Source organism: Artemia sp. Qi Xiang Cuo, chromosome 14 (genome assembly GCF_049724085.1).
Source record: "Artemia sp. Qi Xiang Cuo chromosome 14, ASM4972408v1, whole genome shotgun sequence".
In the NCBI taxonomy this organism is placed as follows: Eukaryota; Metazoa; Arthropoda; class Branchiopoda; order Anostraca; family Artemiidae; genus Artemia; species Artemia sp. Qi Xiang Cuo.
In genome coordinates, this window is record NC_142807.1 from 52,004,523 (window position 1) to 52,022,604 (window position 18,082).

The 18,082-nt window shown below is 35.1% G+C and overlaps 1 protein-coding gene across 1 annotated transcript in view; it reads right to left on the reverse strand.

The window, feature by feature from the left end:
• Positions 1-3,768: 3,768 nt before the first annotated feature.
• LOC148944600 (GPI mannosyltransferase 3-like) overlaps positions 3,769-18,082 on the reverse strand; it is a 95,406-nt gene continuing 81,092 nt past the window's right edge. Inside the window, exon 8 of the mRNA XM_089100645.1 lies at positions 3,769-9,234. Within this exon, the coding sequence (XP_088956771.1) occupies positions 8,889-9,234 (346 nt within the window). The 3' untranslated portion in view covers positions 3,769-8,888. The remainder of the gene's footprint in view (positions 9,235-18,082) is intronic.

Genomic DNA, 18,082 nt, shown 5'->3' on the forward strand with positions numbered 1-18,082 from the left:
TTTAATTTCAGCCAATCGTGTTTAATAAAAAAACAAAGGAATTATTTACTGACCTTAAGTTGTTGTTATTTTAAGAGTTCCGCTTTTATTTTAGCCAATCTTGTTTAACAAAAAAAAAACAAAAGGAATTATTTACTGACCTTCATTTGTTGTGATTTTAAAAGTTCTGCTTTAGTTTCAGCCAATCGTGTTTAATAAAAAAACAAAGGAATTATTTACTGACCTTCAGTTGTTGTGATTTTAAAAGTTCCGGTTTTTTTTCATCCAATCGTTTTTAACAAAAAAAAACAAAAGGAATTATTTACTGACCTTCAGTTGTTGTGATTTTAAGATTTCCGCTTTTATTTCAGTCAATCGTGTTTAACAAAAAAACAAAAGAATTATTTACTGACCTTCAGTTGTTGTGATTTTAAAAGTTCCGTTTTTATTTAAGCCAATATGGTTTAAAAAAAAAAATAAAGGAATTATTTAATGGCCTTCAGTTGTGATTTTAAAATTTAATCTTTTGTTTAAGTCAATCATGCTTAACAAAAAAAACAAAGGAATTTTTTAATGACCTTCAGTTGTTGTGATTTTAAAAGTTCCGCTTTTGTTTCAGCCAATCGTTTTTAACAAAAAAAAACAACAAAGGAATTATTTACTGACTTTCAGTTGTTGTTATTTTAAAAGTTCATCTTTTGTTTCAGTAACTCTTGTTTAACAAAAAAAAAAAAGTAATTATTAAAAGAAAATAATTTGGTGCTATTTTTGATTATATTCTTTTTTTTAAGCATAAAGCGTTTAAAAGAAAAAAAAATGAATTATTTAATTAACTTCAGTTTTTGTGAATTTAAGAGTTTCGATTTTTTTTAAGCCAATAGTTTTTAACAAAAAAAACAAAAGAAATATTTAATGACCTTCATTTGTTTTGATTATAAGAGTTCCGCTTTTGTTTAAGCAAATATTTTTTAACAAAAAAACAAAGAAATTATTTAATTAAATTAAGTTGTTGTGATTTTAAAAATTCCGCTTTTGTTTCAGCCAATCGTGTTTAAAAAAAAAACAGGAATTTTTTACTGACCTTCACTTGTTGCGATTTTATGAGTTCTGCTTTTATTTCAGCCACACGTTTTTAACAGAAAACAACCAAAGTACAAATATTAATTAATTAAGTTGTTGCTTTTTTTAGATTTCCGCGTTTTTATAAGAAAATCATTTTTAACAAAAAAAAAAAAAATGAATCATTTACTGACCTTCAGTTGTTGTGATTTTAAAATTTCCGCTTTTTTTTAAGCCAATCATTTTTAAAAAAAAAACATAGGAATCATTGAATGACCGTCAGTTGTTGTGATTTTAAGATTTCCGATTTTGTTTCAGTCAATCGTGTTTAAAAAAAAAACAAAGGGAATCATTGACTGACCTACACTTGTTGTGATTTTAAGAGTTCCGCTTTTTTTTAAGCCAATCGTGTTTAACAAAAAAAACAAAAGAATTATTTACTGACCTTCAGTTGTGATTTTAAAAGATCCGCTTTTATATCAGCCAATCGTTTTTAACAAAAAAAAAACAAAAGAATTATTTACTGACCTTCAGTTGCTGTGATTTTAAGTTTCGCTTTTATTTCAGTCAATCGTGTTTAACAAAAAAACAAAGGAATTATTTAATAAACATCAGTTGTTGTTATTTTAAAAGTTCCGCTTTTATTTAAGCCAATCGTTTTTAACAAAAAAAAAAGGAATTATTTAATGACCTTCAGTTGTGTTTTTAAAATTTACGCTTTTATTTCAGCCGATCGTGTTTAACAAAAAAAACAAAGGAATTATTTACTGACCTTCAGTTGTTGTGATTTTAAAAGTTCCGCTTTTATTTTAGCCAATCGTGTTTAATAAAAAAATAAAGGAATTATTTACTGACCTTCAGTTGTTGTGATTTTAAGAGTTCCGCTTTTATTTCAGCCAATAGTGTTTAACAAAAAAAACAAAGGAATTATTTACTGACCTTCAGTTGTGATTTTAAAAGTTCCGCTTTTGTTTTCTAAGAACATCTTCTAAAATGCCTCAAACGGTTTCGCTTAAATCATCTTCTAAAATGCCTCAAAACGGTTTCGCCCAAATAATCCCTAAACGTAATTTCTGAGTGTTCCTTTTGTTTTGGCATCCCTGCGCTGTCACATTTGAAATTCCTAGGAAATCCTTTCCCACGTTAATCTCTTCATCTCATAAATGTTCCTCGCTACACTATTATGGTTTCGTTAGAATATCAATTTATCTATCTGACTTAAAGATCAGTGAAGCCGTATTTAAAATAGAATTTCTATCTCTTTAGACTCCCGCATAATTCTCTTCCCCTAAGTGAAGCCATATGCATTCCCCTCTGTATCTTAACCATCAAACAGAACGAAACCATGAAAATCCATCAAAGTGAGAAAATTCCTATTTTTCATTCTCAATGACAAAAACCATAAAAACATCCATAAATTATGTACTCGTCGGAGATATTATGTAATCAATTGACAAAAATCATAAAAACATGCATAAATTGCTGTTGACAACCATGAAACATCCTTCAATTGTTGTTGACATCAAAGAAACATTCATCAAATTGAGAAAAATCCAGTTTTTTCAAGTGAGAAAAATCCTGTTTTTTCCTTCTCAGGGATAAAAACCATAAATTATATCCTGTCAGCTTAAGACTAAATTGTAGATGGCAGCAGTGGTGTCGTTCCGGAGATATTAGGTCATTCCTACTAATTTTTGTGATTCCCAGTAATTAATACAATTACATATTAAATATTCAGTTTATTTTCGTTAGTTCTTTCCTGTTATCTTGATTATCACAGATTTATTTTTAATTGGTCGTCGATGTTTTGAAAAACTGAAGCACACTGTTTAAAATACATAGTTTAATAAAACGCAATAGGCTTTAGAACTTTTACGGTTAGGGGAGGGGGAAGGGGACAGTAGCCAAGCTCCTGTTTGTTCTAATTTTTGTTCGTTTTAGATTTGAGTTGAGTATTAAATTTAATTTTAGATCGGTTTAAGATTTCTTTATTCATCTAACCCATTATCTGTTAACTTCATGCTCAATATAATCATTTCTTTCAGTTTCTGTACGTATTGCGTTTCATTTATTCTTTAAATGTAATTATAAAATGACACAAAGAGACAGATAAAAAGGGAGCTGAGGGATACCGCTGACATTTAATTATTCTTTTAATTCATTTTTATTCATACGTAATGTTTTGAACATTCTCTGGAAAAGACTATTTTAAGTATATTATCTTTAAACTGCCGCTGAATCAGTTTGGTTCATGAATCGTTCTAAACCTTGGTTTCAAATTAAATGAAATTTATGGAATAATTTAGTTAAATAAAATTAAAGTCAGCGGTCAGATTATCTTATACAACTTATTCAAACTTAAAACAGCCAGAAATTGTCTGCTCAGGGATTTCAGGAGCAATTTAAAAAACAATTAATCTTCAATAACGCCAATTTCTTAGCAAGGAGTAATTTCCATGATCTATGACGTTTGCCCCTGCGATTATTTCGGTCGTGATTAGATATGAAGTATCGTCAAATCTAATAATACCTTCTTTACTAACAGGTATTGCAGTACATTGGCTATAGGAGTCTTCTTCAGAAAAGGAGGACTTAAATACGAGTCGCTTTGTAGTGTAGTAGTTACAGAGGTGTCTCACGCCTGGAATATTTTCATCGTATTTGGCAAATTGTCAAAATTAACAGTGTTCCTCCCCAGAAAAAGCTTGTCGGCAAAGGAATGAAGTAAAAACAATTTTGGGCTACAAAACTCTTGAGTATGCCCTACCTGATCGAAACGTTGCTTTTTTCATTATATATGTTATTATTTTTTTATTATATATGTTAAGTTATTTTCAAATTAAACAAATTTTTGTCATTCTTCTGTTGCATTTTGATTCTGTTTTTATGACTACAGCGTCAATGTATCCCGTTCACAATTTCTCGAATTGAGCACAGCTCAACTTTCAGGCATAAATTTTGCGTTTAGCCAATCAGAGTCAAGAGTTAAGGCACAAGTTTTTGAACATAGAAAATATGAAAGCTAGGAATAGCAGTTTTTCCATTCGTAACATAAATCTGGTAAAAGACACATATACAGTATTGGTAGAAAATAGTGAGGAACAAATGTATATTCTAAATTTCCAAAACAGCCGTAAATACAGTCACAAGAGAAACATATCAACCCATATGTATTAATTCTAAAGAGGGTATGAGATATTTTTGGGAAATTTTAGATTTGCATCTCATACTTTGAAACAAGGAAGCTCGTTCGATCCGTTAAATCCGTTTTATGTCTTTTTCAGCTCCTAAGATAATTAGAAGCTTCATATTACATCTTCTTCTTCGGCTCACAGTGATCGTTGAAAATTGGAGCATTTGTTATCAACGTTTTCCGTACGTTTTTCTGTTATCAACGTTATGCTTACAAGAATCTTTTGTCGAACGACCGCTTCTCAATAAGATAAAAAACGTGATTAATTCTTCAGTCTTTAGTTATTCTTTAACATCTACTGCTGTGTAACATGTCACCTTTGAATCACCGCAACCAGGCTGATGTTAAATTAGGTGTGCCAATTTGTTAGGGGCCGGAAAAGACGATTGTCCTCTAGAATTGGACAAATACCTATGTTGCATGTTAATTAAAAAATCAAGAGATCAAAGAAGCCCCTACCCTTGATCTTCAAAATTCCTTATCCACCCCGAATAAATTTTCAAAAATTAGCACCCCGACGATAGAAATTAGAGAAAAGGATTTCTCCACAATTTCTACTCCAAATTTAAACACGAAACAAAACTAGCTACACAATAGACAGGGTAGATTCTGCCAGAAAATTCGCCTCTTATTTTGATGAATGATACAAAATATGTCCACAATACATATTCTTAACCTTATATAGTAGACAGCAGAGAATCCTATCCCAACACCAATTCTAATTGCTGACCACCACCACAAGAGACTGAGCCAACTAATGACTTAAAACTATTCGATATTAAGTTGTGACAAATTAAAGTGACAAATTAGATTATGTGACAAATTAAAGTGACAAATTAAATTGTGTTATACTAATGAATTTATTTTACGCCAACTATTCACTTAACAGGGGTTCGAGTCCTGGTGTCGCTGGTTATTTGGTTTGGAAAGGGGGTCAATGGTGTGAATCTGTAAGTTCAGCTCGAGTCGACCCAGCTCTAAATGAGTACCTGGAGAAATCTAAGGGGAAAACACGGGAGGCGTCTGATGATTTGCCCCCAACCACACATTGCACTCCCGATTGAGGGCAGTGAATCAGGCGATCGGTACCTGTGCTACGCAGACCATTGGTCAGCAAGCGAAGTTTTTTTTTCAACTATTTACTTAGCACATTTAATATTTTTAACAATGGCTATTTAGCTGTGGCATCGGATCCTACAGTAACGTGCCCCAGACCGCTGTTAAGCCATGAACCCCAGGCTTATGTACATTAGTCTACAAGGTACCTATTCAATTGACCCAAACCTGCTTGTTGCAAAAGAACACCTACAGTTACTGCATTATAATGGAATCGAGGGTATACATTCTGTTCTGAATTGTGAATGATCCGGAAGGACACCTTTATTGTCTCTTAAGCGCCACAAACTGATAAATCAGTACTGACAACTGTATAAGTTGACTTATATAAATAGCACAATATAGTGTTTAGGTAAAAAGCGTTTTCAGATTTTCCCTAGCAATTCTCCTTTGCCCCGATTATAAAATTATATAAAAATAGAATGCTATAACAAAAATTACTATCGATTATTCACGGTCTGTATTTTCGTTACAGAGCCATCTGTAAAGAAATGTTTGTGGACTTTAATTTTCAGGGATAATAAAAGATTTTTGGGCAGCCAGCTTATCATTTCTCTTCCAAAAGTGTAAAAATAAATTGAAATTTGGTTATTATCCTCTGAAGCATCACAAGATTTATTCAGATAGAAAAAAAAAATCAATCTCAACTGCAGCTACCCACCGAAGACCGGGAAATTGATGCTGGCGGTGCGATTATTCAAACCGTCTCCGTAATAATCCAAACAAGAAGAAGAAGAAAAAAAGAATGCTTAATTCGCTTAAGGTCAAAGTTCTTTGTTCTTTGGATTGGACTTTGCTTGGTAATACAGGATCCAGAGTTGACCTCAGCTGGAGCAACCCACCGCAGAGCCCGGTAGTTTATTTCGGTGACGAGATTATACGAAAGCACCTCATAATAATTCAAACAAGACGAAGAAGAAGAAAAAGTAATAAAATAAAGAAAAAAAAAATAGAGATAGAGATCTGTTACGAACTTTACCGCAGATTATTCAGGGCCTATTCCAGGGCACAACTATCATTAGGGATCATAAATTATTTGCTATTATTTTGAGTTATTTTATTTTAGTATTTAAATCTGTAAAATATTTATGATTGATATTGTTTCCCTAGTTCTATTACATGCCTTACACCCTGCTGATCAGAGCTTGAAATCACTGGTTGACGGCAAAACTCCTAATGGTGTAGCAGTAGCTGCAATCTGGCAGAGAGGGAACTGCAACCCAAATGCAACTACAGTAACAGAAGATTTTAAAATTCGATAATAAAAACTGTCTGAAAGTGTTTTTTTTTAAAAGTCATTCAGGAATAATAACTACTATATTGGTTTATTTTAAAAGTAACAGGTTATTGCTAAAACAAATTTTCGAGAATTTTGACAAAAAGCTAGGAACTCTTCGAAAATTGTGGCGCATCAAAAATGAAAAGCGTACAGGATGTACGTTTTTAATATACGACTTCAATGATTTGAGTGATAATGACTTCAGTGACTTTAATGTTTTGGGTTGTGACTTGAAATTATAGGAAAAGATTCCAGGACGTTGATGGTGAGGTTATTCGATTGAGAAAGGTTTACTTTCATTTACAATGTTGTTGCTTCATCCGTTCAGGATGAAGTTACAATGTAGCAGGAATAATAAGAGGGATTATAATGCATCTAACAAGAATAAATGAAAAAGGAGACATCTAAAGCAGAGTTTTCAATTGTTTTTTTTCCCCCAAATTACCTTTTTTTGAGTGTTTTTACTTTTAAAAAAGACTTTTTTTGGTAGTTTCATTGAAAGAAAAATTTTGTTTTGTGGCAGAAAAATGGCAATCTGTTGTGGCATAATCTCTTTTTTACTTAAAAAAGACGCTATAGCTATTAATTTTCATTCAAATGATCCCCCTCACGATCAATACCAATCTATAATTAGTATGACCACCCCAGGAAGAAACACAAAAGGAGGAGACGTTACAGTTATACTATCCTTGCCAGTTGAGCCCGAAAATCTGATAATGGTATTTCAAATGATAAATATATAAAAAGAATTTACTTTTTACGTTGATTCCAAATATAACCAAAACTGAACCATTTTAATGTTACCTATCAAAACTTATTACCATAAGAAAATGTGCATTATCTTAGAAAAAAGAGGATACACTTGTAAAGGGGGTGCAATTTACGTGAAAACTACACCATGAAATTCAACATCAGTAAAATTAGATTTTCCTTAATATTCGAGATAGTGAGATTTAAGCCTTTTATTAAGGTTTTAATTAAAGATCCAATCGATTAAGGATCTTTAATTAAGAATCTAATCGATCATGTTCGATTGGCTGTCTCATAATTGGAATTATTGAGTCTTTTGGCCCTCTTTGAGCAAACATTGATGTTTTGTTGCACCAAATGGCTGGAAGAAGCTCTTTACTATGGCGAAGTCTCTTCTGGTACTTGAAAAAAGCCACTAAATATTTCAATTTCCTTTAAAAACAAGCCATCTATCTCTACAGCCAATATTAGACACGATTACCCTTGAAAAAAAAAGAAAAAAAGAAAAAAAGAAAAAAAGAGGCCCATCGAGCTATTTCAAAGGTTTTCTTTGAAATTCTTAGTTTTTTCAATAAATAAAAATTACTATTTATTTGCTTCTGAATAATGGTCATCAATTCTGAATCAGCGTCCACGGAAGATTGTTTCTCACTAGACGTGTTCTTAGAAAATCTGTTTTTAAGATTTCGCTTACTATGGGCGTGGTTTGCGTTTTACTAGTTTTCAACTACTTCTGTAACCATGATGCACTGACAAATATTGACTTTCCGTCAGGATGTTGAAATAGCACTTTCAAAATGTGAAAAGGAACCTGGTTCATTTTAGCATAGAAACAATCCATTTAAGTCACACCATGAAAAGTTTGAGCAATATACTTTCACTTTAAATAGCTGAAAACTGGCTAATATAGACGATATTTCAGCCGGTTAGCTGGTGATTGCTGGATATCAAAGGTCGCTATCTGTACCTTTCCAGTAGCATGTTGGACTTACAATCTTGTGTCCATAAGGGTAGGGGTTTGAGCCCTGGTGTCGCTGATTATATTGTTTGGAACCAGTTGAGATATTCTGTAAGCTCCAGAGTCGAAACAGATCTAAAGGTGAAATGGAAGGGTGTGCGACAGTATATGATGACAGACCCCAAATCCCCCATTACACTTGTTGACTGAAGAGCCATAAAACGGAGATCAGCACCGCCGGTTTGGACTATCTAGTCTAGTTCTGCATCGTTTATATTTTACTTTCTCCATACTAGACATCTAGTTCAAACCTTAAGAAATGTACACTACGTGCATTGATTCATCTAGCAAAAATCTGTGTAACAAAGATTATATTATTCTTCTACTCCTCCTCTTCTTCTACCACTCCATATAATGCCAATGTCTCCAATTTCTATGAAATGGGCAGGATCGGCTTTAACACAGAATACTCTACTTATTTCATTTATGTCAAACCCTGAAAAAATTACAGAACCTGTTTAATTTGGGTAGCTAATATTTGGCTAATATAGATTCTAGTAATCCTCCTCTCCTGCAGCCGGTGGTAACTCCCTCGTCGCCAGCCACTCTGTCCTACGGCTAAAATCTCGTCTAATAGCAACAGTGTCTGTGGTCCTTGAGTCTTTATAATTAGTTATCTTGTTTTGCTCAAATATGATATCTTCCGTGAAATCAAGCCAGTTCAGTAAGGGCTCAGATGCATACAAATTTGCAGAGTAACCGAAATATAGGTGAGTTATTTCGTCTGAAGTTTTCCCCAGCTTTTTAATATATGCATGGAGCCAAAATGGTGCCTTTTTTAGGTAGTAGCCCTGGTCAGTACAAGCCACGAAACGAGTTGGAATAGGTCGATGAATTCCACTGCAAAAAAAGAAAAACCTGAAAGATAGATGGCAGAGACGTTTTCCTTGTGACTGCACAAAATTAACAGTTAATAAAATGCTCTAATTCTAACTAGAGGTGTTGAATCTATTCAAGTGGTTACACAGGTTATTCAAGTAAGTTAAAAAGTAAGTATGACGGCACTAGACCTAAGGTCCAAACCAGTGGTGCCGATCTTTATTTTGTGGCCCTTCAGCCAGGAAGTGCTATGGGGCGTTGAGACCCAGCCATCCTGTGCTTTCCTACACCCTTCCTGCTTACCTTCCCCAAATACCTCTTTAGGGCTTGGTCGACTCTGGCTGAGGTTACAGAGTCACGCCATTGACACACGTCCCAAACCAAACAACCGGCCACGCCAGGAATCTAACCCGTACCCCTAGAATAAAGGATTCCCAGCCCAGCACAGACCTATACAAATTATCCATGTTACGTGACGAATATCTTTTTGGCGACTTATCATTGTGACTGAATAAAGTTAGGAATTAATCAAATGCTTCAACTTTAACTCTAGGCTATTGACGTTGTGTAGAGAATATCCGTCTTAACAGTCAATTAAATATTTTATTTCTAATCCTACTCTAAGTATTAAAGTTTTTTACAGGTTAAATATATTACTGAAAGTAGAAAACGAATGTCCTTGTGACTGTATAAAGTTGAGAGTTAGTGAACTTACTACTATTACTAGTACTGCTACTGCTACTACTACTACTACTACTACAAGTACTAATACTACCACTAATACTAATACTAGTACTTCTACTACTATTACTACAACTTCTACTATTACTACTGCTACTACCACTCCAGAGAGGACGTGTTCCATGCAATCCCAAGAGAAGGCTGCAAGTTATAAAAGTAACCCGTCTCTCATAGATACAACTTACAGGAAGAGATGTTGCATCCAGTTGAACTCAAAATCATGCAATGAATCCAGATTTGTGTGCTCGGAAACATAAATTCGGTGTCTGACTCAAATCGACTCCGAGTAAAAGAAGACAATTTGGTAAATGTTTTTACAACTTCCTTAAACCTTTTTCAGTTCCAAAACATTTGACAGAATGACATTATCAATACTTCTGATTTATTTAAAACCAACAAAGCATTTTAGAATTATTTATTTTACGTGAGGTAATTGAATTGACCAAGTTGCAGGTGTAATTTCTTAGTGAATATGTATAGCTGATCGGCTCGTACATGGGAGACGGGGGGAGGGGTCTTGGGACAGCCACCTTAACTAAAATCTCAAGAATTCTGAGATTTTACAGCAATTTCGATTATAATACGCATATTATTTGTATTTTTCTTCAATTTTATGACTTTCCCCTGAAATAAAATTCTGCCGTTTACAGCTGACTCAGGGGCTTTCAATCGTTAGAGATTTCAAGGTTAATCCTGACGCAGGGCAAAAAGAAGCTCCTAAGCCATGATTCAAAAAAAAAAATTAGCTGAGTCCTAATTCAGCACAAAAACTAGCACACTCCACACTTGCTACAAAAAAAAAGTAAGTTACAAATGACTCAATGTAAGAACAATGCAAGTCCAAACAACAGAATCTTGGTAACCCAGTGCAAAAAGGATTCAAGTCCTGACTCAGAGTAGAAACGAATGCAAGTCCAGGCCGTGGAATTCAGTAACCAAGTGCAAGAACAATTTAAGTTCCGGCTGGCTCAGTGCAAAATCGAGCCAAATAGAAGCTGTCGACTAACTCAGTGGGCATGATGCACCTTGTTAGAACCAGAATGATGCAAAAACTTTCAATCTTTAGTGTTAGAGAGCCAGCCAGTGGCCAGCATCCCATTTCTACTGACAAATTTTTAGCAGTAAGGTAGAGATTCGACACCTAGTCTCAAAAGAAGCATCCAAAATTTTTAATCTCGTGACTAGAGAGCTAAAATGGACCTGTTGCCCCACCAAACCCTTCTCCCCCAGCCCAAAGGTATGCATATTCTAATTTTCTTTGAACCGTAATCATAAAAATATTTTCAACCAGTATGACAAGACGAACTAAGTGGGCGTATGGCCATATCAATGCATCCCATTGTGAAATATTTATCAGAAAGGTAGGCATACTTTTTCGGCTTGACATCGGCTTGAAACGTACGTGACCAGTATATTTTGTCAATGGGAAATGAAAATGATGGTTCTCTGACTTTTGTGCAAAAGTGCTCCGATTCTCTTGAATTTACCGAGTAAGAACCTCACGGCAAAGGGAGAGAGGGCCGAATTTTGGAGGTGTTTGCAACTGTAGATACTCAATTTTCTTCTAGAAGACAGTATCCGGGTCCACTTGAAATTTGATTGACAAATAACTGCTGTCAAGCGGACTTCTCACAGAAGTTTTAGCTAGCTTTTATTGGTCAAGGCACTAGCTGGCTTCAAATCTTCAAAAAGTTTGAGAGTCTCCCAACTATGGAACCGTGAACTCTGCAAGCACCTGCACTGTTAAGATCAATGCTCCAACTGTTCTTGGGAAAGAAAAGTCTTTCTGGGTGTAGGTAGGCCTACCTGTCTACCAAATTTCAAGCGAATCGCAGCATATTTGACTTTTGGGCATTTTCCCATAGGCTACATATCACAGGCGATCAATCTCAGCCAAAGCAATCAGAAAATTTTTGGAAAAAAGTTCCAGCTTTTGTCTATCACACTGTCTTCCACCAACTGTTGGCTCAGAAGTTTTGCTGCCTGTAACCTCGGCCCAAAATTGTTCCTTGATAACCCGCATCCATCCTTGCCATAGTATCTCATTATGATTGTACTCTTTGATTGAACAAATAGAGGGTTCGTGATCCTTCCCTTCCGCCATTTCAACTTCCAGGACCAACAGCACCTTTTTTTAGATTGATATTTCTGCTATCATTTAATTTTTTTATTTTAGCTAAGAAACTTTTTTTTGCTTTCAGAAAAAGACAAGAATTTAATACACACTGCATAATAAATATTATCGCATGATTATTATGCGAATAATTTCTATTATTATGCGAATATTTAATATAATTATTATGCGAATATTTAATCGTAAGAATAATTTTTGTTGTTCAGACACTTTAAAGATTTTAGTCAAATAAATCATTTTTAAATAAACAAAATTATTTTGTATAAAGAGATAAACTTAATTTTGCTTATAGGCAAGCAAAAAAAAAAAAAAAAAAAAAAAAAAAACAGAACCCCATTAATAAATGGCCTAGACATATATTTATGCAAATATTCTAATAGTTAAAGCGAAACAGAAGATAAAAATACTGTTTGATAAAAAGGTGAAGTAAAATACATTTATATTCACCTGGAGCTCACCTGGAGGATTTTGTGGGAGGTATGAGTCAGCTGATTTCAAGAGTACTCGCTGAAGCTAGTTATACTATTATGGGTGATTTTAATTTTAACGTGCTTGATCTGTTTAATCATAATGTTCTATTCTAAATTTTTTTGATATCGAATGATCTATACCCGCTTGTGAGTGTACCCACAAGGATTACTGGAAAGAGTGCAACCCTAATTGATAAATTTTTCGTTCGTTCTGCCAATTTGAAGCTTTGTTTTGCTGACGTTGTGGCCTTTCCTGGTTCTGACGATCTTCCATTGGTGAGTGTTATGAAGTGTCAGTTGCACAGATCAAATAAAAAGAAAATAAAGACAAGATTAATAAGAAAAGGGAATCTTCAAAAGTTTGTGGAGGAGGTTAGTGTTATCGATTGGACCCCTGTGTTTTCTGAAGAAGAATCCCCTACGAGAGCACTTGATAATCTAATGTCAGTTATTCTACCCATTTATGATAGTGCGTGTCCTATTAAGGTAATGAAAGTGAAGAAACAGGAACCCCGTAAGCCATGGATAACGAGTAAAATACTAGTAGAAAGGCCCTTATTGATCGTGACAGGGCTCCTTTTATGGGCATAGAGTCCCTAGGGAGAACACGTGGTAATGTCAGTCGTGACGGGGCACCAAATATGGGCATGGAATCCCCAGGGAGAACACGTGTGCTGTCAGTCGTGACAGGGCACCAAATATGGGCATAGAGTCCCCAGGGAGAACACCTGTGGAATGTTGTTGTTGTTGTTGTTGTTTGACCAAGTGCACGCTCGGGGCGAATGTTAAGATCCAGGAATAGGGGACAGGGTCAATAACACCTCTTCCAAGGTCGATTTATTTGTTGTTGTTGTTTGGCCAAGTGCACGCTCGGGGCGAATGTTATGATCCAGGAATAGGAAACATGATCACGTGTTTCCTTCTAGACCAATCAGAGGGCTGGTTACATCTCCTTCTAGACCAATCAGAGGCTCGCTTACATATTAGCGGCGGAGGATTGCAGAGAATATGAGGAAAGGATTTTTTGCTACAGTTTCTATTAGTCTGTGAATAGAATTCAAAGGAGTGAGAAGAAGAACAGTTTGACTTTACTCAGTTGGATATATATTTGTGTGTTGTTGTTGGCGAGTGGAATGTTTACCCTATTAGAAGTTGATAGTGGAGTTGATGGCAATAATACAAGAGCACCAAACATTGCGGTGGAAATCACGAGAGGATCACGGCTTTGTCTGGAATAGGATGAAGTATATGCAAGATATGTGATATCCTTGAGCAAATTTAAAATGGAGGATCAATTATGTTTCGCTGCAAAAGTTGATATACCACATGTGAATAGACTTCAATGTGCTTTAAGTGCATTAGTGAAACATATCAAGGAAATTAAACTGTATCACTAATTGTACAGGCTTGGTATTATTGTTGTTGTAATTATTCAATAAAATTGTTTCGAAATCGAAAATGTTCCTTTTCTTTTCGGGTCAGGTTAGGTTAGGTTAGGGCTAACGACTCAGGGTCAGTCTAGAGTCAGCAGTCAAAGTGAAAGAATTGAAAAATGAATAAATTTAAGAAAGAGAGAATTAGATCAAATGTAATGTTTATGGAAAAACATTTGATTTTGGATGACGATTTTCTCGAGTTATCTCTTCAACGCAGGATATTATCTCGTCAGGAAACACTTGACAATATAATGAGAACTGATTCTCCCCCATTGGACTATTGTATGAAACTTTTAAGATGTGGCTCAAATACTTATACTTATTTTATTGATATATTAATTGGAACAAAGCAGAATCATATCGTGGATATACTTTTGAAAACATTGCCAATGGATTCAATGTAGATGGCTCCACCATTTGAAAGAGGTAACGTCACAGAGCTACTCCTCTCCCCATTCCTCCCTCTGAATTTATCGAACGAGGACGACCAGTTTCGTTTTAGCTGTGAGAGAGAGTTGACATCGGAAACCAAAAAAAAAATTTTCTATACGTGTCGATTATGCATATACACTATCGGCAGCTGGACTCAATGTGAGAATGGTACAATTATTGATTACTATAGTGAAAAGTGCAAATTATGTAATCCTTGTAAATTACATAGAGGCTATGCAGTACAAATTAAAGGATATAATTCATGTCTTGAAGAGATTTGTGACTCTCACCCTATAGGGCACCTGTGCTCCAATTGTCACTATGATAAATGCGATCAGTGGGATAATACTTACCCCGCTATGATTGGAAAGAATCCCGAACGCGATTTTAGTTTATTTCTACGAGATTGGTATCGTCGTGGATTTAAATTATTCTGGGAAGAGGAGTCATGTCTAGGATTCAACTGTTGGGGTAGCAAGACAATTTGGCTTCTACGTCATCGCTGTGATGACACTGCCTACTATGACTATAAACCAAATGATATTTATTTGGCAGTTACCGAATGTGATTCACCATTTGAAAACACTGTATGTGATATTGCTTCAAACATACAGATTGAAACTCGTGAATTTCATAATTTGAATGCAAATAGTATCATTGACTATACAAAGATATATGACAAGAGTGAAGTTACATTATACTGTAGAAAATATGACCCTGACTTTGCAGCCAATCAAGATCAATATACAGTGAATCCAAATGATTTACCAGCATTAGTGGTTCACAAAAGTTGCCTATACATCAAAAAAGATGAAATATAAAGTGAAGATTTAAATACATTGTTGTATATATAGGCATTTTATTAATAAACAAATTCACAAACATTTTTTATGCACTTTACTCTTAGGGCACTGAAATCAATACTGTATAGGTCTGAGAGGATATTTTCCACTAGAAAGTCGTTCAGACGTGGATTGTCACCATAAATGTGGAGAAACTGCTTGTAAGTATAGCCGCAACATCGGAACATAAAATATAGTAGTGCATGGAAGCCACAGCTTTTAGTCGTTGGATCCTGCAACCTCTTCCGATTTTGAATAATAGTTTTCCCACTGCTCTCAATATAGTTGCTGATGTGGGGTGTGTAAAATGTATAGGGTAGGCCAAGAGGATCAAAAAATTCAATCGTTTTCAATGTTTGAAAGATGCACAGCCAATGACCCGTCAGCACAGTCGTCGGACTGCTATTAACAATAATTAAGCTATTGTTCGCGCTTTGAATTTTTCCAAGAAAGTCCGAGGGCAGACAATATTATTTGTACTGGGACATGTAGGGATCCATATTAAATACATTGATTATTTGACTGGTGTTCATGGCGCCAAGTCTAGTAGAACACTGCCTTCGGGAGTGATTTCCCAATAGGTTTCATATTGATTTAGTGAGATTAGTGCAATACTCTCAGCCAATGAGTCGGTAAATGTGCGCTCCGAACGCACACTCCCGTGCGTACTATACTCATGTCCTATTTGCCAGACAAATCTATTGTATTGATACCATGTGTCTTCGCAAACGTATCTTCGGCTATACTATTTTAAAATAGTTACGAGTCATGATATAAGGTTTGTATCGTCAACTCATACAATGTTCTATAGGATTTATCAAAAGATGGATTGTAGAGTGGGATTCCGTTTACTTTGCACGCAAGAGATGAAAGTCCAAACATCTTGAATTTATATGGTCATCCAGTCTGCGATTCGATTGCACGGGTGCTTTTGACAGACAATAATGTAAGTCTTGATGGTCTTTTGCCATTGATATACGATGAATTGGTGAATGTGCATCACCCCATGCTACAATGATGTTGAATGCTAATTTAATGAGGAATAACTAGTTTAATATTATTTCCACTGACTCTCAGTTTTTCTACTGCCAAAGCAACAGAACTCATGACCTGTTGTTTGAGAACATGAAATATTGTCGAGGTGAGGGAGAGACTTACATCAGGATTGTCAGCAAGTTCTTTACTCAATATGAAATTGGATGGAGCAAGCGTCAGTTTTATATCCACTTTAATATTGGGTGGTAACCATGGGGGTATATTAAATATTTCATGATATGTTTTTCCAACTAGATGTAGTTCACTAGTTGTAGCATTTTTAACTGCATCTGCACTATTATTATCAGTAATAAATTCATATCCATTAGAGTTGCCTCTGAATTCCTAGTATGACATGGGTTTCATCAGCATGAATTGCATATAGCTAGTATAATTTGAGAGATTGTTTCTTGTACTCACCAGTGTGCCATTGATGTAGACACTGATTTGACGAAATAGATTATGTAATATACAATTTTCATAGGATATTCCATCGGCCCGAATTGGCATTGTATTATCAGACTTCGAGACTTTCTTTTGTACATCTATACATGTCGAAGACAAGTCTATAAAGTAGTCTTCATTTGAATAAATTTGAAAGTGAACATTATCGGAGAGGGGTTGTTGTGGATAAAATTGTCCATAATATCCATGCTTGACTCTTACATCAACATTTTCATCATTGAATAGATTCAATGAGGCGATGATTGAAGGTTGAGAATCCTTATGCGGTAGGTAGGACATCTTAAGAGAAGAAATCCAGTTTCGATGTAACAATTTTCTTCCTGGGGCTTCTTCTTCTGTTTACACTACGTGTCGGCTTTTTCCTTCTTTTCTTTGAAAAGAGGAGTGATGTCTTTTGTTTCCGACCTGAGTGGAGACTGATGAGTGCTTCAGTGTTTCTCGACCTTTTTAAACCTTTACCATTTTGTTTTAATCTTTCGCCAAGGGTTCGCGCACTGGACCTAATATTTTCCGTAGCAATTTTTTTAAAACCCTTGCCAGAGCCCCAATCGTATAGTGTAGGGGATGCAAAATCTGTCGCAGTCGGGACAAGATATTTTCTAGCCAGTGGTAGTGAAGAGCGAAACAGCTTAGCAAACCAGCTGCCAAGACCATAGCCAGACATTGACAAGCGACCTATGCAATAGTCCATTCCATTGCCCTGTTGTCTCGGACCAAGAGTATTAACATAGCAGTCAATATCAGGACAAGTGAATATCACTTTTCTATTAGACATCTTGTTGTTGAACGATGGGACGAAAATAGCATGTAATCACTGCCAAACCTTTTGAAATTGCTATGGGATCACCTAATTCAGTTCTTAGTATTAACTGACAGAGTTCCAAATAGGAAGTGTTTACAGGAATATATTGAAGATGCTTTATATTGTAGTGGTGAATATGCTGTCGATTGGTTTTTCGTTCAAGAACTCGTAGGAGGGGAACATTCGAGATGTTTCCTCAAATGAGGCGTAGAAAAATATACATGTGTCCGCAGAGAAGGCAGGTGGGTAGTCAGCCAAAATGAAATTAGTGTTTCCAGCACTTTTACCGTTGATTATATTAAGCTTAAAGCCAAGAACATCTTTTAGATTATCATTGAGAATAACCTTTTCGCTGGCAATGGGTGGGCTAATGTAGATCATACCCTCCTCCTTTGAATAGTTGAAATAAAAAGCTCCTTTTTTACGAGCTGAAATTCATTTATTAATAGAACGACATAAATCATTCATACAGTTGAGTTCCTCATAGGGTAATTCAATATATGGATAATCCA